The sequence below is a fragment of the Protopterus annectens genome, chromosome 3.part1, assembly GCF_019279795.1.
Source record: "Protopterus annectens isolate FY-2018-M chromosome 3.part1, PAN1.0, whole genome shotgun sequence".
Lineage (NCBI taxonomy): Eukaryota > Metazoa > Chordata > Ceratodontiformes > Protopteridae > Protopterus > Protopterus annectens.
The window spans coordinates 1,852,593,979-1,852,617,702 of NC_056732.1; the positions used below are offsets into that span (position 1 = coordinate 1,852,593,979).

General features: G+C 40.6%; 1 protein-coding gene across 1 annotated transcript in view; it reads right to left on the reverse strand.

Annotated features, from left to right (window-relative positions):
• Window positions 1–591: 591 nt before the first annotated feature.
• The window catches only part of LOC122798763 (zinc finger protein 883-like), a 221,297-nt gene continuing 198,164 nt past the window's right edge, over window positions 592–23,724 (reverse strand). Inside the window, exon 4 of the mRNA XM_044067871.1 lies at window positions 592–2,789. Within this exon, the coding sequence (XP_043923806.1) occupies window positions 1,051–2,789 (1,739 nt within the window). The 3' untranslated portion in view covers window positions 592–1,050. The remainder of the gene's footprint in view (window positions 2,790–23,724) is intronic.

The following is a 23,724-nucleotide window of genomic DNA, read 5'->3' on the forward strand; positions in this document are numbered from 1 at the left end:
GGTTTTCCAATTAGAGGCTTTTCTCAACTTTATTTCAATTTCTCTGGCTGTTATTTCATCCCATTTCATCCTGTACATTTAAACTTCTTATTCTTTCTTTTACTTCTTCTATCCATTTAGCATCTTTGTTATGTTCCACAGGACCTTCATAGATACTTCTCCAAAATGTATCTACTTCCTCTTTTTTTGGCGGTCTATCTATTCCTTTTACCTTATTTCCCAGTTCTCTATACAACTTTTTTGGGGTCATCAATAATTTGTTTATTTTGTGCTTTTCCCTTATACTTATCTTCGTATCTTCTAAGTCTTTCTGGCTGTTTTGTAATTTTTAATTTATCTCCAATATTGCATAATAGATCCTGGTCTGTTCTAATACCGCGCATTGCTTTTATCACATCTATCTTTCTTAATATTTTCATTGATCTGTTCCCTCTTCTAGAATCTTCTAACAATGACACTTCTTGTCTTAGCTGTGTTGTACTTTTCTCTATTCGATATTTCCATGATGGTATTCACTTTCACCCCCTCTTTTCCCTCACTACCCTATGTTCCTGTGGTAGAACTTTATCAGTTATTAATTTAGCAGCACAGTAATATATCCTGCTTACTTCTGTTACATTGCATGGGTCTCTATGGACAGCCCTAATTACTGGGTTCATTTGTGTTATCAAGCTTCTGATTTTTGGGGTTTTATTAACCTTCTGCAGTCTATTTCTCTCATTGATCTTGATATATATATATATATATATATCTTTCTCTATTAAATCAAGCAACTCTTCTCTTAACTCCTGTTCTTCCATAGTGACGGTACATCCTTAGTTTTCCATTTCCTCAGGGCATTCTATAGAAAGTTCTCTCCAGTGTGTATATGTTGATGTTTTACCATGTTACCTTTCAGTGTAAAAGTTTTCTCACACATGGTGCACTTATAGGGTTTCTGCCCCATGTGTATATTCCGATGCCTATACATACTACTCTTGTGCCTAAAACTCTTACCACATGTGGCACATTTGTAGTTTTTCTGCCCCATGTGGTTACTTTGATGACTTATCATCTGATTCTTCTGTACAAAACTCTTTTCATAAATGGTGCATTTATAGGGATTCTCTCTAGTGTGTATATGTTGGTGTTTACCATGTGATCCTTCCGTGTAAAAGTCTTGTCACACATGGTGCACTTATAGGGTTTCTGCCCCGTGTGCGTATTCTGATGCCTATACATACTGCCCTTCTGCTTAAAACTCTTACCACATTTGGCACATTTGTATTTTTTCTGTCCTGTGTGGGTACTCTGATGACGTACCATCTGACTCTTCTGTGCAAAACTCTTATCACAAATGGTGCATTTGTAAGGTTTGTGTCCTGTGTGGCTATGTTGATGAAGTACCATAGTCCTTTTCCATGCAAACTTCTTATCGCACACACTGCATTGGTAGGGCTTCTGTCCACTGTGAGTACTTTGATGAGATATCATATTACTCCTCCTTGTAAACCTCTTGTCACATACACTGCATTTGTGGGGCTTCTGTCCACTGTGGGTCCTTTGATGAAATATCATAATACTCTTCTGTACAAAACTCTTGTCACACATGGTGCATTTGTAGGGTTTGTGTCCTGTGTGGATATATTGATGAAGTACCATAGCCCTTTTCCACGCAAACCTCTTTTCACACACATTGCATTGGTAGGGCTTCTGTCCACTGTGGGTACTTTGATGAGATATCATATTACTCCTCTGTGTAAATCTCTTGCCACATACACTGCATTGGTAGGGCTTCTGTCCACTGTGGGTACTCTGATGACATATCATATTACTCCTCTGTGTAAATCTCTTGTTGCACACACTGCATTTGTAGGGCTTCTGTCCACTGTGGGTCCTTTGATGAGCTATCATAATACTCCTCTGTGCAAAACTCTTGTCACACATGGTGCATTGGTATGGTCTGTGTCCTGTGTGGATATGCTGATGAAGTACCATAGTCCTTTTTCTTGTAAACCTCTTGTCACATACACTGCATTGGTGGGGCTTCTGTCCATGGTGGCCACTTTGATGAGATATCATATTACTCCTCTGTGTAAAATTCTTGTCACACACACTGCATTTGTAGGGCTTCTGTCCACTGTGTGTCCTTTGATGAGATATCATATTACTCTTCTCTACAAAACTCTTGTCACACATGCTGCATTTATAAGGTTTGTGTTCCCATGTGGATATGCTGATGAAGTACCATAGTCCTTTCCACGCAAACCTCTTGTCACACACACTGCATTTATAGGGCTTCTGTCCACTGTGGGTACTTTGATGAGCTATCATATTACTCCTCTGTGTAAACCTCTTGTCACACATGGTACATTTGTAGTGCTTCTGACCTGTATGAATTATCATATGTACTTTTATAGTCTTTCTACTTTTAAAACTCTTGCCACATGTGACACATTTGTAAAGCTTCTCTTTATTGCATATCTGCTCATGTAATGCCATTGTATTATTTTGTCTTTTCCCACTGTGATTTAATTGATCAGTTAAATCATTAATATTGAATGTTACACTGTTGTGATTAAGCTGACTACATGTCATTTCCATGGGAGTTTTTAGATGCGTTTCTAGTTTGTTTAGTTTTATAAATCCATCATCACTTTCCTTGCAGTTATGTCTGGTTTCAGAATGCACTGCGTTTTCCCTTGTGATTGACATCTTACCTGAGAGAGTTTTGTTAAATTCAGCACCCTGGGTTTTCTTGTGGGATGACTGAAGACTCTGGATCTCAGAGAAATCTGCATCCCTGTTGTCTTAAACGAAAAAAAAAAACAGTGTGTAAGAACATGTTTTCTTACTGTAAGGCTTACAGAGTAACTTTATTATTGTGTCCTCAAAAAAGCATTTTTTTAATTTCTAACTGTAGTAACAAATAATGGACTGTTGTTACAAAGAATTATAATAATGAATGTTACAAAAACTCTACACTCTCATTATACCTCACTGCACCTTTGAAATACATTTATCAATGCCATGTGGTCGTCTGCTTTTCTTATTTCTGCAAATGAGTTTCCAAGAGTTCATCTGGTGTACTTACCATCTTACTGTTCCTTATAAAATAAATTCCTCCTATTTAGCCCCAACTTCATTTAAGGGCATCATGGGTGTTCTTGGACATAAAACTCTACCCAGGAACCAATGAAAAGCTAGTATAAATATAGCTACAATAAGAGAAAAGAGTACATTACATTTAAATTTAAAAAGTAATAAACTCTACTACTTTCCAATAGAGTGGATTTAATCATTTAAAATCTTCTATAATGCTAGAGACATAAAACTGTTATGAGTGTGTAAATCTCTTGTTGCATTTGACATATTTAGAAGCTAGTAGATATTATACCATGACCCCCCCAAAACGTGCACGCTGATTGGCCAGTGTGCACATTGTAAATCGAGTTATACTAATGGAAAAAGGTCCGGTCACACGGACTTTTTTACATTAGTATAACTCTACTTTTAAAACACTGTCTCGCTATGTTAAATGGGTTTAACACAGCGAGACAGCTTTAAAATAAGCAACGGAGATCTCCGTTGCTTATTTTAAGCTGTCTCGCTATGCTAAACCCATTTAACATAGCGAGACAGGTTTAAAAAACGGAGAAAGCAAGATCTCCGTTGCTTTATTTACTGTTTCACTAAGTTAAATGGGTTTAACATAGCGAGACAGTTTTAAAATAAGCAACGGACATCTCCGTTGCTTATTTTAAAACTGTCTCGCTATGTTAAACCCATTTAACATAGCAAAACAGTAAAAAGCAACGGAGATCTTGCTTTCTCCATTGCTTTTGCCACAGCTCTGATGTACCGCGCAGGCGCCGCAGTACATCAGAACTGCCGGATGCCAGACATCTGCGGAAGGGCAGCAAACAGGCATTATACTATGCCATTATTTAAGAAAAGTAATAGTTTCTTTTCTTAAATAATGTCATTATAATAGCAATAACCACTTCTGGGTGTGGGTAATGCTGTATTTACCCGGTTGGCTTTGTTTGGTCCCTCGGGCCTCGGGACCAAACCACGCCAACCATGGGTAAATCCAGCATTACCCACACCCAGGCGTGGGTTATTGCTATATTAAACAACTGGACTTCATGCCTTAATTTTGCTACAGTATGTACCTTCTCTCTGATGGAATAGTAAGAATGCTTGTCCATAGGTTCACAGGTTCATATTTATATAGTAGACTATTGACCACTACCACTTACCTTTATAATCCTAGTTGAGCAATCCATCACAGCTGTGTTCCTAAGTTCATGGGCTTTTATTAGGGAACAATATGTTAGGAAGTTTAAAGAGGTTATCTGGGTGATATTTTAGTTTGGGCATTACTTTCTGCCTCTATCAGAGACATGTTTAATATTTTAAATATTTTTGAGGTTAATGATTTTATGAATAAACTGAATTTTATGGGAGACAATAAAATGTTATATATGACACATTTTCAATATGGACTAGAAATAAATTTAAAGAACAGGGCAGACACTTAACTATTTATAAAAAAATTAAACTAAAGATTCAAAAAGGGGACAAAAGATCTTTAGATTAAATACAAAATACCAAAAAAATACTAGAATGCAAAGAGGAAAGTATAGTAAAAAAATGAAAAAGGTTCAGAATTTGAAGTTATTATGAGAAAAATACCATGTTAGAGAATACAGGCTAGTGGCTACAACAGTTAGTACTTTTTCATGTACCAGCTGTAGACAATGTAGTTATATTAGTAACATAATGTCTTTTTATTTCGAACATATCGATTACACATATACAGGCAACAGGAGATGTAACTGCCACAGCTGTATTGCTTATTTGGCGAGCTGTGACACTTGCTCACAATTTTATGTGGGAAAAAGTGTCCGAGAATTATGTTTTAGGATTAGAGAACATATGAAGGCAGTTAATGACAAAGATCTCTCTAATGCTTTGGCAAGGCATAGTTTGGAGTTGAAGCATTTTCATAAGTTTTACTTTAGTGTTTTGGAACAGATTAAAACTGAAAGTTTTAGTTGCAACAACATCCTAGAAGCTAAAGATTTAAATAGCAGATATTTTTAAGGTCAGACCATTTTCCGGTGCTCAATGAAAATATTAATCTAAAGAGTATTCTTAAGCTGAAGTTGACTTAATGATTTATTTAAAATTTTAAATGTTATCAAAAGATGTAACGTTTTCTGAAATTTTGTTAAAATGTCACTTTAAACGTAGTTGCCGTCTTCATTTATTTTATTTATTTATTTTATTTTATTTTACATTTGTTTACCAAGATAGTCTGACTGGACACAGGTCCATTTACAGCAGAGGCCCGGGGAGAAAAGCTCCATACCTTTTAGTTCCAGTTTACAATAAGTTCACAAATCAAATGTTCAGACACAGATTATGTACAATTTCTGATAAGTTCAGAATAGTACAATACATTCAAGCCTCAGATGATCAGACATACATTATGTACAATGTATGATAAGTTCAGCACTTCAAATGTTCAGGTATAGATTATGTACAGTTCACAATAAAGTTCAGCAGATTGAAATAAATTGTTGTACAGTGTCCAACAACATACTATATATATATCAGACAGTGAGAGTAGAAACTGGTCACAAGAGATATGTCTGAATGTTATGTAATGCATGGGCATATCCATTTATCCATGAGGTGGACTTTTAGAGAGCTTTTAAAGATATTGGGTGATGTCGCAGATGTAAGATTAGGGGGAAGGTTATTCCAGTTTCTTGCTATGCTGTGAGAGAATAGGGCTTGTCCTGTCTAGTTGTTAGCTTTGGAGTAGTGTTTTTTCTGAAGACCTTAGGGGACAATTTGATGTGTGCTTGGTTACTAACTGACTAAGAGATGGGGTTTTGAGTGGATAGCTCAAAATATTGTAGGCAATTGTTAGTTGATGATAGTTGATTAACTGGGGTAGTTCTAGCCATTGCAGTTTACATAGTGCATGACAGTGTTGTGATTTGTAGTTGGATTTAGAAGCAAATCTGACGATTTTATTGTAGCATGACTGAAGTTGTTCAAGGTCCTGTTTTCTTATGTGTGTAAGGACTGGAGCGGTGTACATTAGGGTAGATAGAAGGTGTGTTTGGGCAAGTGTCATGTGTGCTTGGTCAGTTAGGAATTTTTTGTGTCTATATAGTGTCCCCAATTTTTTGTGGGCCTTTTTTATGTTTGTGATATATGTACATCAAACAGTACTTTGTTGTCTATTTCCATGCCAAGGAGTTTGGTATGGTTTGTGGGTAAGATGTTGGTACCATTTTTGGCAGTGATTGTAAAAGGTTGGTTGATAGATTTAGATTTGTTAGGTGTGAAAATTAGTAGTTTGGTTTTGTTGGGATTAAGGATTAGTTGTATCTGGGTAATCCAGTTTTCTTCTGAGGTGAACGAGTCTTGAGTAAGTTTTTGAAGGGTTGTGAGTGACGGTGCAGAGCAGATGAGAGTGGGAGTCATCTGCGTATTGTATGAGTGAGGCATTTTGGGTGGAGGTCTGGAGGCTGTTAATGAAAATGGAAAAAAGTGGTCCTAATATTGAACCCTGTGGGACTCCTATGGTTCTAGGTAGTAGTGGTGATAGTGTATTCTGCCACTGAACAGACTGCTGTCTGTCTGATAAGTAGCATTTAAACCATGCAATAGTGGAAGGGGCAAAGCATAGGGAGGACATGGAGTCCAGTAGCATGGTGTGTGACACCATGTCAAATGCCTTGGATAAGTCAAGAAATATTGCTGATATGAAATTGTTATTTTGTAAAGGTCAGAAGAGCAGTAGTAGAGCTATGGTGTTGTCGGAAGCCGTGTTGAGTGGGTGACAGTAGGTTGTTAGAGTTTAGGAATTGCACAATTTGGGAGTGTATACATCTTTCAAGTATTTTGGATAAGGGGGATAGGATGGTTATTGGTCGTTAGTTGGAGAACTCATAACAGTTTCCTCCTTTGCGAAGAGGGATGATGTTAGATACTTTCCATAGTTTAGGGATGTAGGCTTCCTGTATGGAGCGGTTTATTAAGATGGATACTGGGTATGAGAGGGAGTCAGCTGTCATTTTTAGGAAGTCAGCAGGTAGGTTGTCTGCAGCAAGGGTGGTGGGTTTGAGTTTTTGTAGGAGTTTTTTAATAGTACTGGTGGGGACAGGAGAGAGTGTGAGACGGGGATATTGTTAAGGGGCTTGCTAGGTTGGTTTGGGTGGTAGGTTTTGGGGGTCTGAGAGGACAGTGATAGAATTGTTTGAGTGAAGTGTTGGTTAAATTGGGATGCAATGTCTGTGGTATTATTATTGGTAGTGGGAGTTGGGGTGGATATTTTTCCAGGGTTGAGTAGGGAGTTGATGGAATTCCAGAATTTATGTGGGTCTCTTGTGTGCTTGGTTTGGGTGGTGAGGAAATAGTTTAATTTATCAGGTATGGTTTGTCTTTTTGCTTGTTTTTTTAGTTTTTGGTAGTTTTGTTTGGTTAGGTTGGTATTGTCTTTTTTCCAGGATTTCCATGCTTTATCTCTGGCTTTTAGTAGGGCTCCTGTGTCCCTGCTTAGCCATGGAGCATAGTTTGACTTGACTCTGATCTTTCTAATGGGTGCAGCTGAGTTGAGGATGCTAGTGAAAGTGTTGTTGAAGTAGTCTACGGCTTGCTCTAAGTCTAGTGTTAGTAGCGGATTCCAATTACAGTGTTTTAGGGTGTGGTTTATTTCCTGTATGTTTAGTCTTCTTTTATCTCTGACTTGTCTAAAGATAATTGGGTTGGTTATGTTGGAGCATTTTCACAAGAGGAATGCAGGGAGGTGGTCACTCAGGGTGTCTGGTAGACATCCAGTGTGATAGTAATGTTTTGGGTAGTATACTACTGTCCAGTGTAAGATCGATTGCTTGTGTGATCTTTTGTCTACTCTAGTAGGTTCTTGAATGAGCTGGGTAAAGCCAAAGAGATTAATATGGTTGGTGGGGTTGTTGGAGTTGCAGGCTAACCAGTTTGTGTTCAAGTCACCTAAGAGAATGGTTTTATTGGAAAGTTTGACTGAGATCCATTGTAATAATTCTAGTATGGTGGGAGAGTTGTTGCCTGGGGGATGTAACTACAGATTATGTTGATTTTCTTGGTATTGTTTATGGCTAGAGTTGAGATTATGGTTTCTGCGTTTTGAAATGCTGGGGTGGGATTTCTAGGGGTTTTACTTTGAGTGTGTTTTTAAAGAGCATGGCTACTCCTCCTCCCTTTTTGTTTGGCCTGTCCTGCCTTATAATATTATATCCTGGTGGTAGAATTTCTTCGTTTTGCATGGTGGGTTTTAGCCAGGTTTCAGTGATAGTATATCTGGGGAGTAGTGTGTTATGAAGGCTTGGAAATCAGGAAGTTTGTTTGTCAGACTTCTGGTATTTATGTTAATGATTAGTAGGTCTGACTTTTGTTTGGGTGGGAGTAGGGGGTTGTTTGGTCCTGGATTTGGGTGGATGTCTCCTGATATGAGCATTTTTTTTTGTGATCAGTAATATGTGTTTTATATTTTGTGTTGTTTTTATGTGGTACGTAACTGATATCTTAAAGGTATGTGTTGTTGTTAGTTGTGTTTTGCAGATATATAACATTAGGCTGTCTTGAAATAGTGTAGCTGTAATGGGGAAATGTGTGTGAATGTTTGGTTTAGTGTATGCTCGCATTGAATGGTGAATTGCATTATGTAGTGAGGTGATAGAATGAGTGGATGTGAAATATGTTAAACTTATCAGTGCTAGTAGTAGGCCTCCTAAGGTGGTTTTCATTTTGTTTAACCTAGTATTGTAGGAAGATGTGAGAGTAGAAGGTAGGTGTAAGTAAAGGTGGGTGTGGTGATGAAGTGAGAGGCTAGGGGTGTGTCAGGTAATTTGTAATTGGAATGAGAGTGTGTGGAAGAGGAGATTGGTTGTTTTTGGTTCGGGTGTGGTTTGGGTAAATAAATGTAGAGGTGCTGGGGTTGGGTGGGATTTGAGGGTAGGGTAGGGGAGTGGAGTGAGCCCGAAGGATGTGTGAATGGATGTGTGACTTATGTTATTGCATAAATGGAGGAGGGACTTTTGAACTACTTAAACTAATTAGTCTGTTAGTGATTTTGTTTTCTGATGAAGCTCCATGTCGATTAAAAAAATTAAAGAGATAATATTGTGTTTTTACAGTTCTTACCTTTTACTAGCTGTTTCATATTTAGCCTACCAGCAAAGTTTGTTGTTGTTTTTTTAATTACCAGTCTCTTTGCTTTGAGGTGGTTGTTTACAATGCAAACAAATATTAACAAGGGCATTAAATACACTTTTAATGAATACAGTAATTATGTATTAGAACAAACTGATAATCAAGAAGTTATACAATAAATGCAAATAAATAAATAAATAAATAACACAAGGCATTTTGCACTGACTTGATAATACCTGAAATTTATAGAATATTCCCAATAAGTAATTCAGTGATTACTTAATGAACATAAAACATTTAAATTAATTATAATATAACTATCTGTCTACTGGAAATACTCATTAACTACCTCCATATTAAAATAAAATAAAAATCCATGTGATTGTTCATCTCACTGACCAATAATGTTAAATCTGTCTCAATATTTGCTGACAGAATAAAGCAATGCTTACTACAATGAATAGACAATGATCAAATTGGTTTTATTAAGAGACAAACCCAGGGTATTTATGGTAAGTGTAGACAACTGTACTATGTTCTTCGTGTTTCACTGTTGCAGGGCATTATAAAACATGTATTTCTTATTGGCTATTCAGATAAAGTACAGTTGTGTACACTTACCATAAATGTAGATGTTCGAGTGTATTCACTGTTGCAGTCATTACATTTAGGTTATCTGCTTGCAGTAGCCCTGAGTCAGCCTGATTAACAAAGTCTTGGGTCCTGCATCAGATGCTGTCCCTTCTTCCATGGCGTCATGCCATCAGGGGTATAAAACATGCAGCCAATGCCTTTACATCATTTTTCTTGCCCCAGATGTCAGGTGTCCCCCTAATGGGAAGCAATTAAATATATAATTATAAAGATATACCTCCAACAAAAAAGCAAATACACCAAAAAGCTTTTTGAGCATAGTAAGGGAGAGTAGAGGTATAACCCAAAGAGGAAAGGGGGCTGGAGAGAGGGTAACCAGGACTGCAACAGTGAATACACTCGAACATCCATATTTATGGTAAGTGTAGACAACTGTACTATGTTCTTCGTGTTTCACTGTTGCAGTCATTACATTTAAGTAGATTCCCAAAGCTAAGGTTGGGAGGAGGAATTTAAATAGAATTAGGACCAGCTATAAGGCCCTGCAAGACTGAAGTGTCAAAGCCAACTCTAGATTTAGAGAAAATGGGCAAATGATAATGCTTGGTGAAAGTATGTACAGAACTCCAGGTAGCAGCTTCTAGGATGTCCCTGGTAGAGACGCCCCTGAAAAAGGCTGTGGAGGTAGATGCAGCCCTGGTTGAATGGGGTCTGATGCCATGTGGGATAGGTTTCCCATGGTGCTTATAGCAGAAATTAATGTAGTGTCCTATCCATTTTGAAATGGTTTGCTTTGAAATAGCTTTCCTCTCTGTCCCTGCAGCAAATGCCACCAGCAGTTGTTCAGATTTCCTTTGAGGTTTAGTCCTGTCCAAGTAAAATCTAAGTTGTCTGTGCACATCTAAGGAGTGCAGTATCCATTCCCCTTTATTCTTTAGGTTAGGAAAGAAGGTAGGCAAATGAATGGACTGATTTAAGAGCCACATTGGATACCACCTTGGGCATGAAGGAGAGATGGGTTCTGAGGGACACCCTGTCTGCATGAAAGATGATGAAAGGCTCCACTACCATAAGGGCCTGTAATTCAGATACCCTTCTTGCAGAAGCGATTGCTAAAAGGAAAGCTGTTTTCCAGGAAAGGAATTTTAAATTTGTAGTAGTAGCTGGCTCGAAAAGTACAGTTTTGTACCTACCATAAATGTAGATGTTCGAAGATCCACATTGCTGCAGTCCTTACACTTGGGTAGTCCGCTGTCCTCGGTCGGCCCGAATATCAAAGTATAAGGCTGACGTCGGTCAAGGCGCATTTGACTGACATCAGGACGTCAGGGTACAAATGCGCATGACCGACGTCATATCCTCAGTCTTTTCTTGCCCCAGATGTCAGAAGACCCTAAAAATAAAGGTCAAAACCAAAAGACAGCAAACAAACAACCAACCATCCTAGCACTAAAAATATGGACAATATATACAATATACATCATATTGACAACCCAACCCACACAACCGCTTCTAACTACAGAGGGGAAGGAGGGAGTATTGGACTGCAGCAATGTGGATCTTTGAACATCTACATTTATGGTAGGTACAAAACTGTACTATGTTCTTCATCTCACATTGCTGCAGTCCTTACACTTGGGTAGAATCCCAAAGCAGAGGTAAGGGAGGATGGCCAAACTATAAGGAAGCAGGAGCTGCCAAAATGCCCTGCAAAACAGCAGTGGCAAAACCAGCCCTGGATTTAGAGTAGAGTGGTAGGTGATAACGCCTAGAGAAAGAATGCACTGAACTCCAAGTAGCTGCCTCCAAAATATCCTTGGTTGCCACCCCCCTCAAAAAAGCTGTCGAAGTGGCAGTAGCCCTAGTGGAATGAGGCCTAATCCCAGCTGGAATCTCCTTTCCATGATGGGAATAACAGAAAGCAATGCAAAACCCAATCCACTTAGAAATAGTTTGTTTTGACACAGGCTTGCCCTGAGAACTCAAAGCAAAAGAAACAAATAACTGCTGAGACTGCCTGAACCCTTTAGTTCTGTCCAAATAATATCGCAACTGCCTGTGTACATCTAAAGTGTGCAAAATCTTTTCCCCTTTATTTTGGGGATTTGCATAAAAAGTAGGCAAATGAATAGTTTGGTTTAAAGCCACACTAGAAACCACTTTAGGCATAAAGGAAGGATTAGTACGTAAAGATACCCTATCCTTATGGAAAATTAAGAAAGGCTCAACCGCCATAAGGGCCTGCAACTCAGAAACCCTTCTTGCAGAGGTAATAGCCAACAAAAAGCAGTCTTCCATGATAAAACTTTAATTCAGTAGTAGCTGCAGGCTCAAAAGGTTGTAGAGTGAGTTTCTCCAACACAAAATTGAGATCCCAAGCAGGAGTAGGAGCTTTTCGTGGGGGTCTTATATTCTTTGCCCCTCTAAGAAATTGCTTGAACAAAGGATGAGAAAACAATGGTGGGTCACAATCATAGTGAGCCAAAATTGCTGTAGCATGAACCTTAATAGAAGAGAAGGACAAACCTTTGTCCAGTAACGCAGTAAGATATTGAAGAGCCACACTTAAATTAGGCTCAGAAACATCAAAATCCTTTGCTGCACTCCAAAATAAAAATCTCTTCCATTTATCTGCATACACTTTCCTTGTACTAGGCCTTCTAGCTTCCAAAATAACATTCAAAACTTGCTGTGGAAGTGGAGGCCCACTATGGTTCAAAACAGAATATGCCAGGCTGTTAGGTGCAGAGAGTGAAGCTTGACATTGAGCAAATGACTGTCCTCCTGAGACAACAGGTGTGGAATCAAGGCAAAGGCCATGGAGGCTTCCGTACCAGGCTTCTCAGTAATGGGTACCAAAGCTGTCGAGGCCAATCTGGAGCTATCAAAATCATCCTTGGCTTGTCTTGTCTGGCCTTTAGTAGTACCTTTGGGAGGAGAGGCAGAGGCGGAAAGGCATACACATGAAGATTGCTCCAATTGAAAGAAAGAGCATCCACTTTCCAAGCTGTGGGATGAAACCTTTTGTGCAAAACTTTGGCAGCTGGTGGTTTAGTGGAGAAGCAAACAGATCTATGTCTGGAGTTCCCCATGACACTGTCAATTTCTGAAATACATGAGGATCCAATTTCCACTCGTGGGGATCCATAATTTGTCTGCTCAACACATCTGCTAAGGAGTTCTGTGCTCCCGGCAGAAACCTTGCCTGAAGATTTAGCTGTAAACTGAGAGCAGTCTCCCACAAAATCATTGCTTGCCTGCATAGAGGATAAGAATGTGTTCTGCCTTGCTTGTTGATGTACCACATGACAGTTGTGTTGTCTGTTAGAATCAACACCTGCCCTGGAGGAAGTAAATCCTTGAAAGCTATTAATGCAAACTGGACTGCTAACATCTCCTTCAAGTTGATATGTAGATGTTGTAGTCTGGCAGGCCACTTGTCTTGTATCCACTTTCCATTCAGATGAGCTCCCAAGCTTTGTCTGAGGCATCTGTCATTAGAATCTGACTCGCCTCTGGCCGGGTCACAGAGAGTCCCTTGTTTAGGTGACATTCCTGAGCCCACCACAACAATTCCTTTTGAATGCAAGGTATTATTTGAATGACACTGTCCAAATCCTGGCAGTGCTGTGTCCATACATTTTTGAGATACCATTGTAGCTTCCTCATATGCAGTTTGGCATTGGGAAGCACCAGAATACAAGATGCCATGAACCCCAAGGCTTGAAGGACTGTCCTTGCAGTCAGCCTGGACTGATGAGACAACTGATGAAAGTAAAGGGAAAGATTCTTTTGTTTGTCCGGGGTCAAAAAGGCCATCTGGGATGCTGTATTCAGTCTCACACCCAGAAAGCACATGTTCTGAGAGGGTACTAGACTGGACTTTATTTCGTTCACAGAATACCCTAGGCATCTTAGCACTGCTATCACATAATCCAAATGATGAAGAAGCTCGTCCTTTCCTTGAGCCAGAATCAGGCAATCGTCCAAATAAGGATAGATCTGTATTCCTTTTAACCTGAGGAAAGCTATCACTGGAGTCAGAACTTTCGTGAACACTCTGGGCGCAGTAGATAAGCCAAAGGGCAATGCAGAGAACTGATAATGAGAAGTCCCAGCTCGAAAACGCAGATACTTCCTGCAACTCAGTCTGATAGGAACATGAAGATAAGCATCCTTGAGATCCAAAGTTACCATCCAATGATCTTTGCCCAGCAGAGGTAAAAGCTGCTGTAACGTCAACATTTTGAACTTGGGAATGTCCAGATAAGTGTTGAGGATAGATAAGTCCAAAATTGGTCTCCACGTGTTCCCTTTCTTTGGTACTAGGAACAGGCGAGAATAAAATCCTAGGCCCACTTCTGGCATAGGGACCGCTGTATGGCCCCTATTTGGAGTAACAGAGAAATTTGCTTGTGAGCCTCTATTCTTTGTTGAGGAGGAACGTCTGGCATGCCTTTGAAAGGAGGCAAGGTATGGAAATAAAACCTGTAACCGTGGTGTATGATATCCAATACCCATCTGTCTTGGGTAATTAAACTCCAATTTTCTTTGAAAAGTGCCAACCTTCCTCCCAAAGGTGCTGCCAGACGAGAAGGCTCTGGCAGCTGAAAAGGTAGGTCATTGGGTCTGTTTACGAAAGGACTGACCCCTGCCCTCACCAAGACTGTGCAGGAGAACTCCCTGTTCTAGGCCTGAAAGAGCCCTGAGCTCTGCCCCTACCACGTCTAGATCTACCCCTAGACTGGGAATCATAAGAAGGATACGTCCACCCCTTAGTAGGCCAATTTCTACTAAACTTTGGAGGCTGAACCTGCAAAAATCTTTAACAGTCTGCATAGACTTAGCCTTGTCTTCCATTTTCTTTAAAACTGCCTCAACAGGAGAACCAAACAACACATCAGATTGTAAAGGAGCATCTAAAATCCTTGTTTTAACATGGTCAGATAAATTCTGATCCCTCAGCCAGGCGTGCCTGCGAAGAACTGACCCAGTGGCAGCCACCCTAGACGAGGCCTGTACAGCATCAAAACCACATTGCAAAGAATGCTTACCCACCTGTTCAGAAACATGTACTAAATCTTGTAACTCTTTACAATCAATACCTTCCGCCAGAGCATCAACCTTAGACTTCAATTGTGAAAGGAGATAGTTTTGGTATTTCAACATGTGAAACTGGCAATTCAAAGCCCTCATAGCTAGAGTGGAAGAAGTATAAACTTTCTTTCCCCATCTATCCAAGACCCTGGCCTCTTTATCCGTAGGAACCGGATTCTTGACAACAGAAGCCTTAACACCTTTAGGCCCCTGACTAACAGTTTCTGGGTCTGCCCTAGGACTCTTAAAAAGATACTTATGAGCTTCAGGCACCCTGTAATACCTATCCGATTTAACAGGAGCAGGAGGCAAAGAATCAGGATTAAGAGAAGCCTCTGTAAAAACATCTTCCACCACATCCAAAACAGGAGGTATAGCCAAAGGCCTATGCTGGGGTAAAAACAAAAATTCCCTAAGCCTTTTCCTGGAATCAGAGAAGTCCTGACCTTCCCACTTAAAATGCTCCCTCATGGAATGAAGAGTTTCTGAAAAGAAAAATCCTCAGGAGGAGAAGCAGAAGGAGTAGAATCATCCACATCAGAATCAGAATAAGGAGAATACTCCTGCAAGTCTTCAGCCGAAGACTCTGAAACATCCAGAGCCTGCTCAAAACTCCCTAGCTCAGGCTCCACCCTAGGTCTCGTATCGGGAGGGGGCAAAGAACCCTAATCAAAGTAATCAAATCTTCTGCCATTTTAAGCATATGCTTCTTGGGCACAGTTCCTGAAGAACTAGGGGTGACACCAACTGAAGCTAAACCTGGCCTGCCTCTGGGAGAAGCCTTGGAAACAGAAGGAGAGGGCCTAACCACCCTAGGAAGGGAGGGAGTATAGTAACCTGAGAAGCCCCATCAGCCTGACCTGCCTCCTGAGAGGCCACATCCTGCAATAACAAAGGCTCTCCCTGGGATCCCAAAGAAACCTCCGGTGGAACCACCGGCTCCACCGACACCTCTAAAGAACCGGCGTCCGGTACGGACGGTTCTTCTAGCCTAGGCTTAACTGCTTTGTCCTTGCGCTTCTTCGAAGAAGCGGGCGTCGGAGCATCCGATGGCATTTTATAATTGCACCGCTTCCCGAAGACTAACCTGGCACAATCTAACCTTCTCTTTATAGTGCGCTTATTGAATCTAGCACAAGAGCGACACCCAACAACGTTGTGCTCAGGCCCTAAACAAGGAATACACAAAGTATGATAGTCTCTATGCGGTATCTGCTTCCCACAAGAAATACAATTATTCACTTTTTCTGACATCCGGTAAACCACTGAGGCAAGAAAAAACTAAAATATTCCCCAACGGGGTACTTAGCCAACTTTGACTCGGTCTGAAACTCCGAAATCGAAAAATTTCAGAACGCCAACCGGCACTTGCAATGCTGCTTCTGCATCGGACCATGCGGCAAAAAAGACTGAGGATATGACGTCGGTCATGTGCATTTGTACCCTGACATCCTGATGTCAGTCAAATGCGCCTTGACCGACATCAGCCTTATACTTTGATATTCGGGCCGACCGAGGACAGCGGACTACCCAAGTGTAAGGACTGCAGCAATGTGAGATGAAGAACATGTAGGAAGAGTGAGTTTCTCCAAGACAAAGTTAAGGTCCCAGGCTGGAGTTGGATCTCTCCTGGGTGGCCTTACATTGTTGGCCCCTCTGAGGAACTGCTTGAGCAGTGGGTGAGAGAAGAGGGGAGGCTCTGTGCTGTAATGAACTGAAATGGCTGAGGCATGAATTTTGATGGAGGAAAAGGACAAGCCCTTATGAAGCATCTCAGTCAAGTATTGTAGAATCTGAGGCAAATTGGGCACTGCTGCGCTCATCCCTTGAGATTGATTCCAGGCACAAAATCTTTTCCATTTTGCAGCATAAGATTTTCTAGAACTAGGCCTCCTTGCCTCTAAAATGATATCCATCACTGATTTACTGAGGGGTGCTAAAGAAGAGATTAGGTAATTAGCCAGGCTGCTAGGTTCAGGGTTTGCAGCTGAGGGTGCAAAATCTGGTTCTCCTGCTGAGACAACAGGGAAGGAGTCTGAGGCAGGTGCCGTGGGCCAAGCATGACACACTGCGCAAGAGGGGATACCAATGTTAGCGTGGCCAGATTGGTGCAATTAAAATCGTCCTTGGCTTGTCCTGTTTGATCTTTAGTAGTACCATGCAGAGCAGAGGCAGAGGAGGAAAGGCATAAACTGATAGGTTTTTCCAACTGAAGGGTAGAGCATCCACTTTCCAAGCTAGCTTGTGGGAAATCCTTGTGCAAAATTTGTCCAATTGATGGTTCTGGGGGGAGGCAAACAGATCTATATCTTGGTCTCCCACTTGCTTCTCAGCATGTTGAAAATCCTTGGTTCCAGTTTCCACTTGTGTGGGTCCATGAGGTTTCTGCTTAGTCCGTCTGCCAGTGTATTTAGTTTTCCTGGCAGAAATTGAGCTTGTATATTCACTTGGTAGCTCAAGGCTGTGTTCCACAATGCCATGGCTAGTCTGCAGAGGGCATAAGACTGTGTACCCCCCCTGCTTGTTCATGTACCACATGACAGTGGTGTTGTCCATCTTGTCCTGGAAGAATGTGGTCCTTGAAGGCAGTCAGAGCATTCTGTACAGCTAACATTTCCTTTTGATTTATATGCAGGTGCATTTGACTTGGGCTCCATTTGCCCTGAATGCACTTCCCTGCCAGGCGAGTCCCCCCCATGCATAGTCTGATGCATCTGTTGTTAAGGTTTGGGCAGTAGGGGGTAGTTTGAATGGTAATCTCCTGCTTTGGTGGCAGACCTCTGCCCACCAAAGGAACTCTAGGCGTAGGCAAGGTATGATAGGAATCATTGCTTCTAGATCCTGTGAATGTTGACACCATAGACTTTTGAGATACCATTGTAGTTTTCTCATATGCAGCCTTGCATATGGAATTAGAAGAATGTGGGAGGCCATGAACCCCAAGGCTTGCAGTATTTGCCTTGCAGATAGCGGAGTTTTTGTGGCCACTTGTTTGAAGTAGGTTGCCAAATGAATTCCTTTCTCTGGCGTGAGGAAAGCCATCTGGGAAGTTGTATTCAAGCTTGCTCCCAGGAATATAATTTGTTGACAGGGTACCAGGTGTGATTTCTTTTTGTTTATGGTGTACCCCAGACAAGTCAGCACCCTTTGAACAAAGGCCAGATGATTCAAAAGTATGTCCTGGCTTTCTGCCTGAATTAGACAATCGTCCAGGTATGGGTATATTTGAAGATTTCTTTGCCTGCAAAATGCAATGACTGGAGCTAGCCCCTTTGTGAATACCCTGGGCGCAGTAGATAAGCCAAAGGGCAGTGCAGAGAACTGATAGTGCATGTAGCCTGCTTTGAATTGTAGGTATCTTCTGCAAGACTCCCTGATAGGGATGTGCAGGTAGGCTTCTTGTAAGTCTAGTGTTGCCAACCAGGCATCCCTGCCTAGCATAGGAAGCAACTGGTGAAGAAGTCAGCATCTTGAATTTTGGAATCACCAGAAAGGTGTTTAGAGTAGAAAGGTGTTTAGAGTAGAAAGGTCCAGGAAAGGATGCCATGTACTGCCTTTTCTGGGTACCAGGAAAAATCTGGAATAGAAACCTTGTCCCCTTTCCTCTTCTGGTACCAACTGAATAGCCCCCATGCTTAAGAGAGAGAGAACTTGATTTTGGGCCTCTGCCCACTGATTTGGAGGTAGATCTGGCCACCCGCTTGGTGTTGGTAACGTGTGAAGGTGAAATCTGTATCATTGGGACACTATATTTAAAACTCATTTGTCCTGGGTAACAAGTTCCCAGTTTTTGGCCTGCAGACCAATCTTTCCACCTAAAGGAGCATCCAGTTGGGAAGTGCTTGGGAGTTTTAAAAGTAAGACAGTTTTCCATAGGGGTGAGTCTTACTACCAGATTTGGGTGCGGAAATGCCCCACTGCTTATTCTTGTGTGTCCCCAGGGACCGAAATCTGGGGTTTCTGATGTGTCTGGGTTTGGTTTGAGAAGACCTGGAAGGGGCTAGAAAGGACCAGTTCTTAGAGGGCCAATGCCTACTAAATCTAGGAGGCTGAACTTGCAAGAAATCTTTATCAGTTTGCATAGATTTTGCTTTATCTTCCATATTTTTTAGAACTTCCTCAGCTTTGTTGCCAAACAGATGGTCCTGATTTAAGGGAGCATCCAACATTTTATCTTTAACATGATCAGGCAAAGATTGCTCCTTAAGCCAAGCATGCTTTCAGAGCACAGACCCAGTAACAGCAGCCCTGTAAGAGGCCTCTAATGAATCAAATCCAAATTGCAAAGTATATTTACCAACATGTTCAGCAGAATGCATTAAATCCTGTAATTCTTTATTTTCAGCACAGTCAGGAATCAGTATCATTTTCTGTTTAAGCAACCCAATAACATGTTGATACTTTAACATATGAAACTGGCAGTTTAAAGCCCTAATGGCCAATGTTGCAGAAGTGTAAACCTTCTTACTCCATCTATCCAGCGCTCTGAAGTCTCTATCAGAAGGGGTAGGATTTTTAGCAGTAGAAGCCTTAATGCCCTTGGGGCCCTGTGAAATAGTCTCTGGATCCGCAATAGGTTTTCTGGGAGCAGGAGGCAAAGAATCAGGGGCCAAACTAGATTCTGAAAAGACATCATCAACAATGTCTAGTACAGGAGGTATATCTAAAGGCCTATGCTGTGGCAGGAGTAAGAAATCCCTAAGCCTCTTTTTTGAATCAGAAAAAAACATGGCTTTCCCAGTGGAAATGCTCCCTTAGAGTATGTAAGGTTTCACCAAAAGAAAAATCCTATGAAGGGGAAGTGGAGCGAATACAGTCCTCTGCATTAGAATCCTCATAAGTTGATAAGGGCAAATCCTGATCATCAGAAGAATCAGAAAAATCAGAATCCTGGTCAGAAGATTCATAAATAACTTCAGTCTTAGGTCACTTAGAAGGGGGAGGTTGGCTTCCCCTGATTAAAGTTATAAGATCTTCAGCCATTCTTATCATTTGCTTCTTAGGCATAGAGGCCTGAGCATGTGGCCTGGGCATCGGTTTCTTAAGCATAGTTTAAGAGTTAGGCCTAAATGAAGAAGGCGGCATCGGTTTAATATGCAAGTCTGTAGGCCTGAATACACCCTCAGATGCCGGTGCCTGCACAGAGGCTCCGGACCCATCCAAGATAGAGACATCTGCAGGTTCCACAGTTGAAGCATCTCGCAGCATACCGGACTCCAAATGGGTCTCAATAGAGGCCTGCGAATTAGAAGTAGTGGGTATCAGGGGCTGCGAAGGTGCCTCACTGAGTACCGGTGAACTGGCGACTGGCTTAGGAGAAGCATCGTCAGCAGCTTTGGACCTACGCGGCCTGTCTGTCTTTATCTTTGCATTTTTTTTGGAATCCTGGTAGTTGGAAGGCTAACTGACGAAATTTCTGGATAATTAAACAGAGAACCGAAATATTTAGAGGTGAAAATATGCCAACAACGGATAGTGTGCTGATTAAATAAAGCAAAAGACTGACAGCAAGGTACGTCGTAGTCAGGGCCCAGACAAGGAATGTCGTACAAATGAAAATCTTTGTGAGGTATTTGATTTCCACAAGTAATGCAATTATTAGCTTTTACTGACATCGGTAAGGAACAAGAAAAAGTTTCCCCAACGGGGTACTTAGCTTTAGTTGAAGACTTTGGTTCTGAAACTCGAAAATGAAAATTTCAGGAGTCGGCCGACCGGCTCTTGCGAACTGCTTCTGCTTCGGGCACCGCACAGCAAGATAGACTGATGTAATGGTGTCGGCTGCATGTTTTATACCCCTGATGACCTGATGTCATGGATGAAGGGACAGCATCTGACGCAGGACCGAAGACTTTGTTAATCAGGCCGACTGAGGCCTACTGCAAGCAAATAACCCAAATGTAATGACTGCAACAGTAAAACATGAAGAGCATCACTGATGAAGAACTAGCACTATAGGTTCATAGGTTCATAGGTTCATACTAGGCTATCTGCCCGAGGGCATTTACAAGCCTAGCCCCATCGCTTGTTGGCTTAGCACCCCTTTAGGTATGGGGACTATATTCCATTATTTTTCTTTGCCTCTGTCGAAAGCAGAAGAGAGGATCCCCTGGGGGGTATTATATCTACATCCCCCCATCCATTGGTCAAGATTTTGAACAAACAAGGCCAGCTGCTCTCTGTCACATACATGATTTTTTTTTTTTTCCATAAGTCTTTTGGGTGATGATCCTATCCTCCTATCCTCCCCTATTAATAGCAGTGTCAAGGTTAAGGTTTAAGTCTTTAGTTGGTGGATCTGATTTTTTGAGTGAATTTTATTCATCAAATCTATTCAAATTGCTTCTTCTGTGCTCAGTGGATTGCCACCTATTTGTTTAGTAGGGTAACCTTTTTTTTCTTTTTTTGACTATGCATTTTTTGGCATTTAACTTTAGGCCGTGGCTCTGGCACCAGTTATCCGTTTCTGTGAGACCCTTCTATTTAGTTCAGATATTATAAAACCTTTCAAAGCAATCAGTTAGGGTTATTTATTTATTTATTTATGACACACACACACACACACACACACACACACACACACATATATATATATATATATATATATATATATATATATATATTCTCTAAAACAGTTATGAATCTGTTGTAAATGCTATATATATGACAATAAAACACGTATTAAAATTGGTCTCCTAATTTCAAGAACAATAGATAATCAAGAAAAGCTCTGTCCACTATCACACACACTGTTTGCCTTGGTAAGAAACACAGGCAAATGTAAGAAATAATTTAAAAATTAAAGGTCTTCAAATAACTATCTATTGATCAAAATGTTGTAAGTTGCAGATGATATTCTTTGAACGTTTACAGATAACGATTCTTCATGTAGTCAAATTCAGAAAATAACCACAAACTTTAACAAGACATCTGGTTTTAATTAGAGTAATAGTGAAATTAAATAATTATGAATCCTGAAAAAATTACAAGCTGAAATTTAAAGAATTATAAATTATATATGATGAGTGCACACTGTAAATTTAGGAATAACTCATAATTACGAATGACTCTTAAAACTGATACTCAACAAATATTACAACTAAACTCCAAATAAAATCATGCCAAATGTTAATAAGGTGAATAAATTATTACTTACATTCAGCAATACACATTTTCTTAATAAAAATATTATGTTGTTAAAAATTATGTTTGGAGGGTGGCCTAATGGTTAAGGTGTTTGCCTTGCAAGCAAAAGGTGCAGTGTTTGAGTCTCACAAGGGATAATTGGCTAGGCTTAAAATGGCTCGCAAGGGCAGTTAGCTTAGTACTAATCTATGAACCTATGAACCTATGGCTTAGTTCATATGCTAAAACTCAGATTAATAGAACTGATACATTATGAATACATTTTAATGGTAAACCTAATAAATTTTGGATAGTTTTGAGAATCACATTAGAAAAACAGAATACAGAAAGACTGGGCTTTCCCAAAATAATACCTTAAAAATGCATTCAGCATTAAAACTATAGCATGCTATTTATCGAGTAGTTACCAAGTTAATTGCAAAAGAATGCATCTAAATCATTACATTATCAATAAAACTAAATTAAATCATATATTAATAGATAATGGGCTGGATTTACGAAGGCTTGCACAGAGTCTAAGAGTAGTGTAAGACTCCAGACACCAATATGTCTGCCGAGCGATCCAGGAATAGCCGGCAGGGGCGTGCATGAGAGCTCCTAAAACTACTCTTGCATGGACAGTGTTAGGTTATTCAAATTACCTCATTTGCTGCTGAAAGCTATGCAAATGAGGTAAATTTGCGATCCAGGGAACACTAACCTGTCCGAGTAAGAGTAGTGTTATTTGCAGAAATGTACTCGGTTGGTAACTGAGTACTGTTCTGTAAATAGCAAAACGGAGCAATGACAGCTCCAAATAAAGGATGCATCCAGTTGAGGAAACATGCCAATGGCCAAATATAAGGCCATTGGCATTTATATGTGTTGCAAAAAAAAATTTAATATTTTTTTTCCCCTATGTTTAAGCATAGCGCAGCATCGCGTAAACTTGCGGCGCTCTAAAAACCAAAAAATAAATAAATAAAAGCCAAAAATAGGCATTTTATTACAAATGCAAGTGAATGCCAGGCTAAAGACAACATGGCTACTGAGTAGTGGTTGCTAAGGGGGGAAGCTTAGTGTAAGAGATGTAACCAAGCATTAGTAGGCAATCCTACGCAAATGAGTGTAAGGATAGTGAATCCCAATTTTCCCTGCTATGTGAACCATGTTCCTAGAGTGCAAGAGTAGGATTAGGGGAGTATCAGAGTAGTAGATAGGTGACATCATGAGGGGGGTATGTATCAAATACTGTAAGCTTATTGGAGCAGAGTGGCATGTGTTTGCTGTGAGTTACTCAGGACTGGAAGAGGCGTGTCTACAGTTGTCTGAACTGAAACCCAGAAACTGAAGGCATACGCTGTGGCTAAAACAAAAGTTTCTTGCAAAGATGCTTACACTGTGTGTGCGCGCGTGTGCACGCCTGTAAACCCGTGTAAGCTTGTGTGCGCCCGTGTACGTCTGTGTGCGCAGATGTGCACCCGCCTAAGCCTGCATAAGCCTGTGTAAGGCTGTGTACACGCGTGTGCGCATGTTTGCGTGGCACCACTCCCTGTGGAAACAGAAAAGGGAAAAGGAAGGAAAAGTAGTAGTAGGAAGTTAACCAAGGAGAACTAGCAGAGCTGCAAGATGAAATCAATCAGAATCAGCCAATTATACAGGCAGTACACTAGCCCAGCCCAGCCCAGCACTTAAAACTCTGCAAACAACATTCCC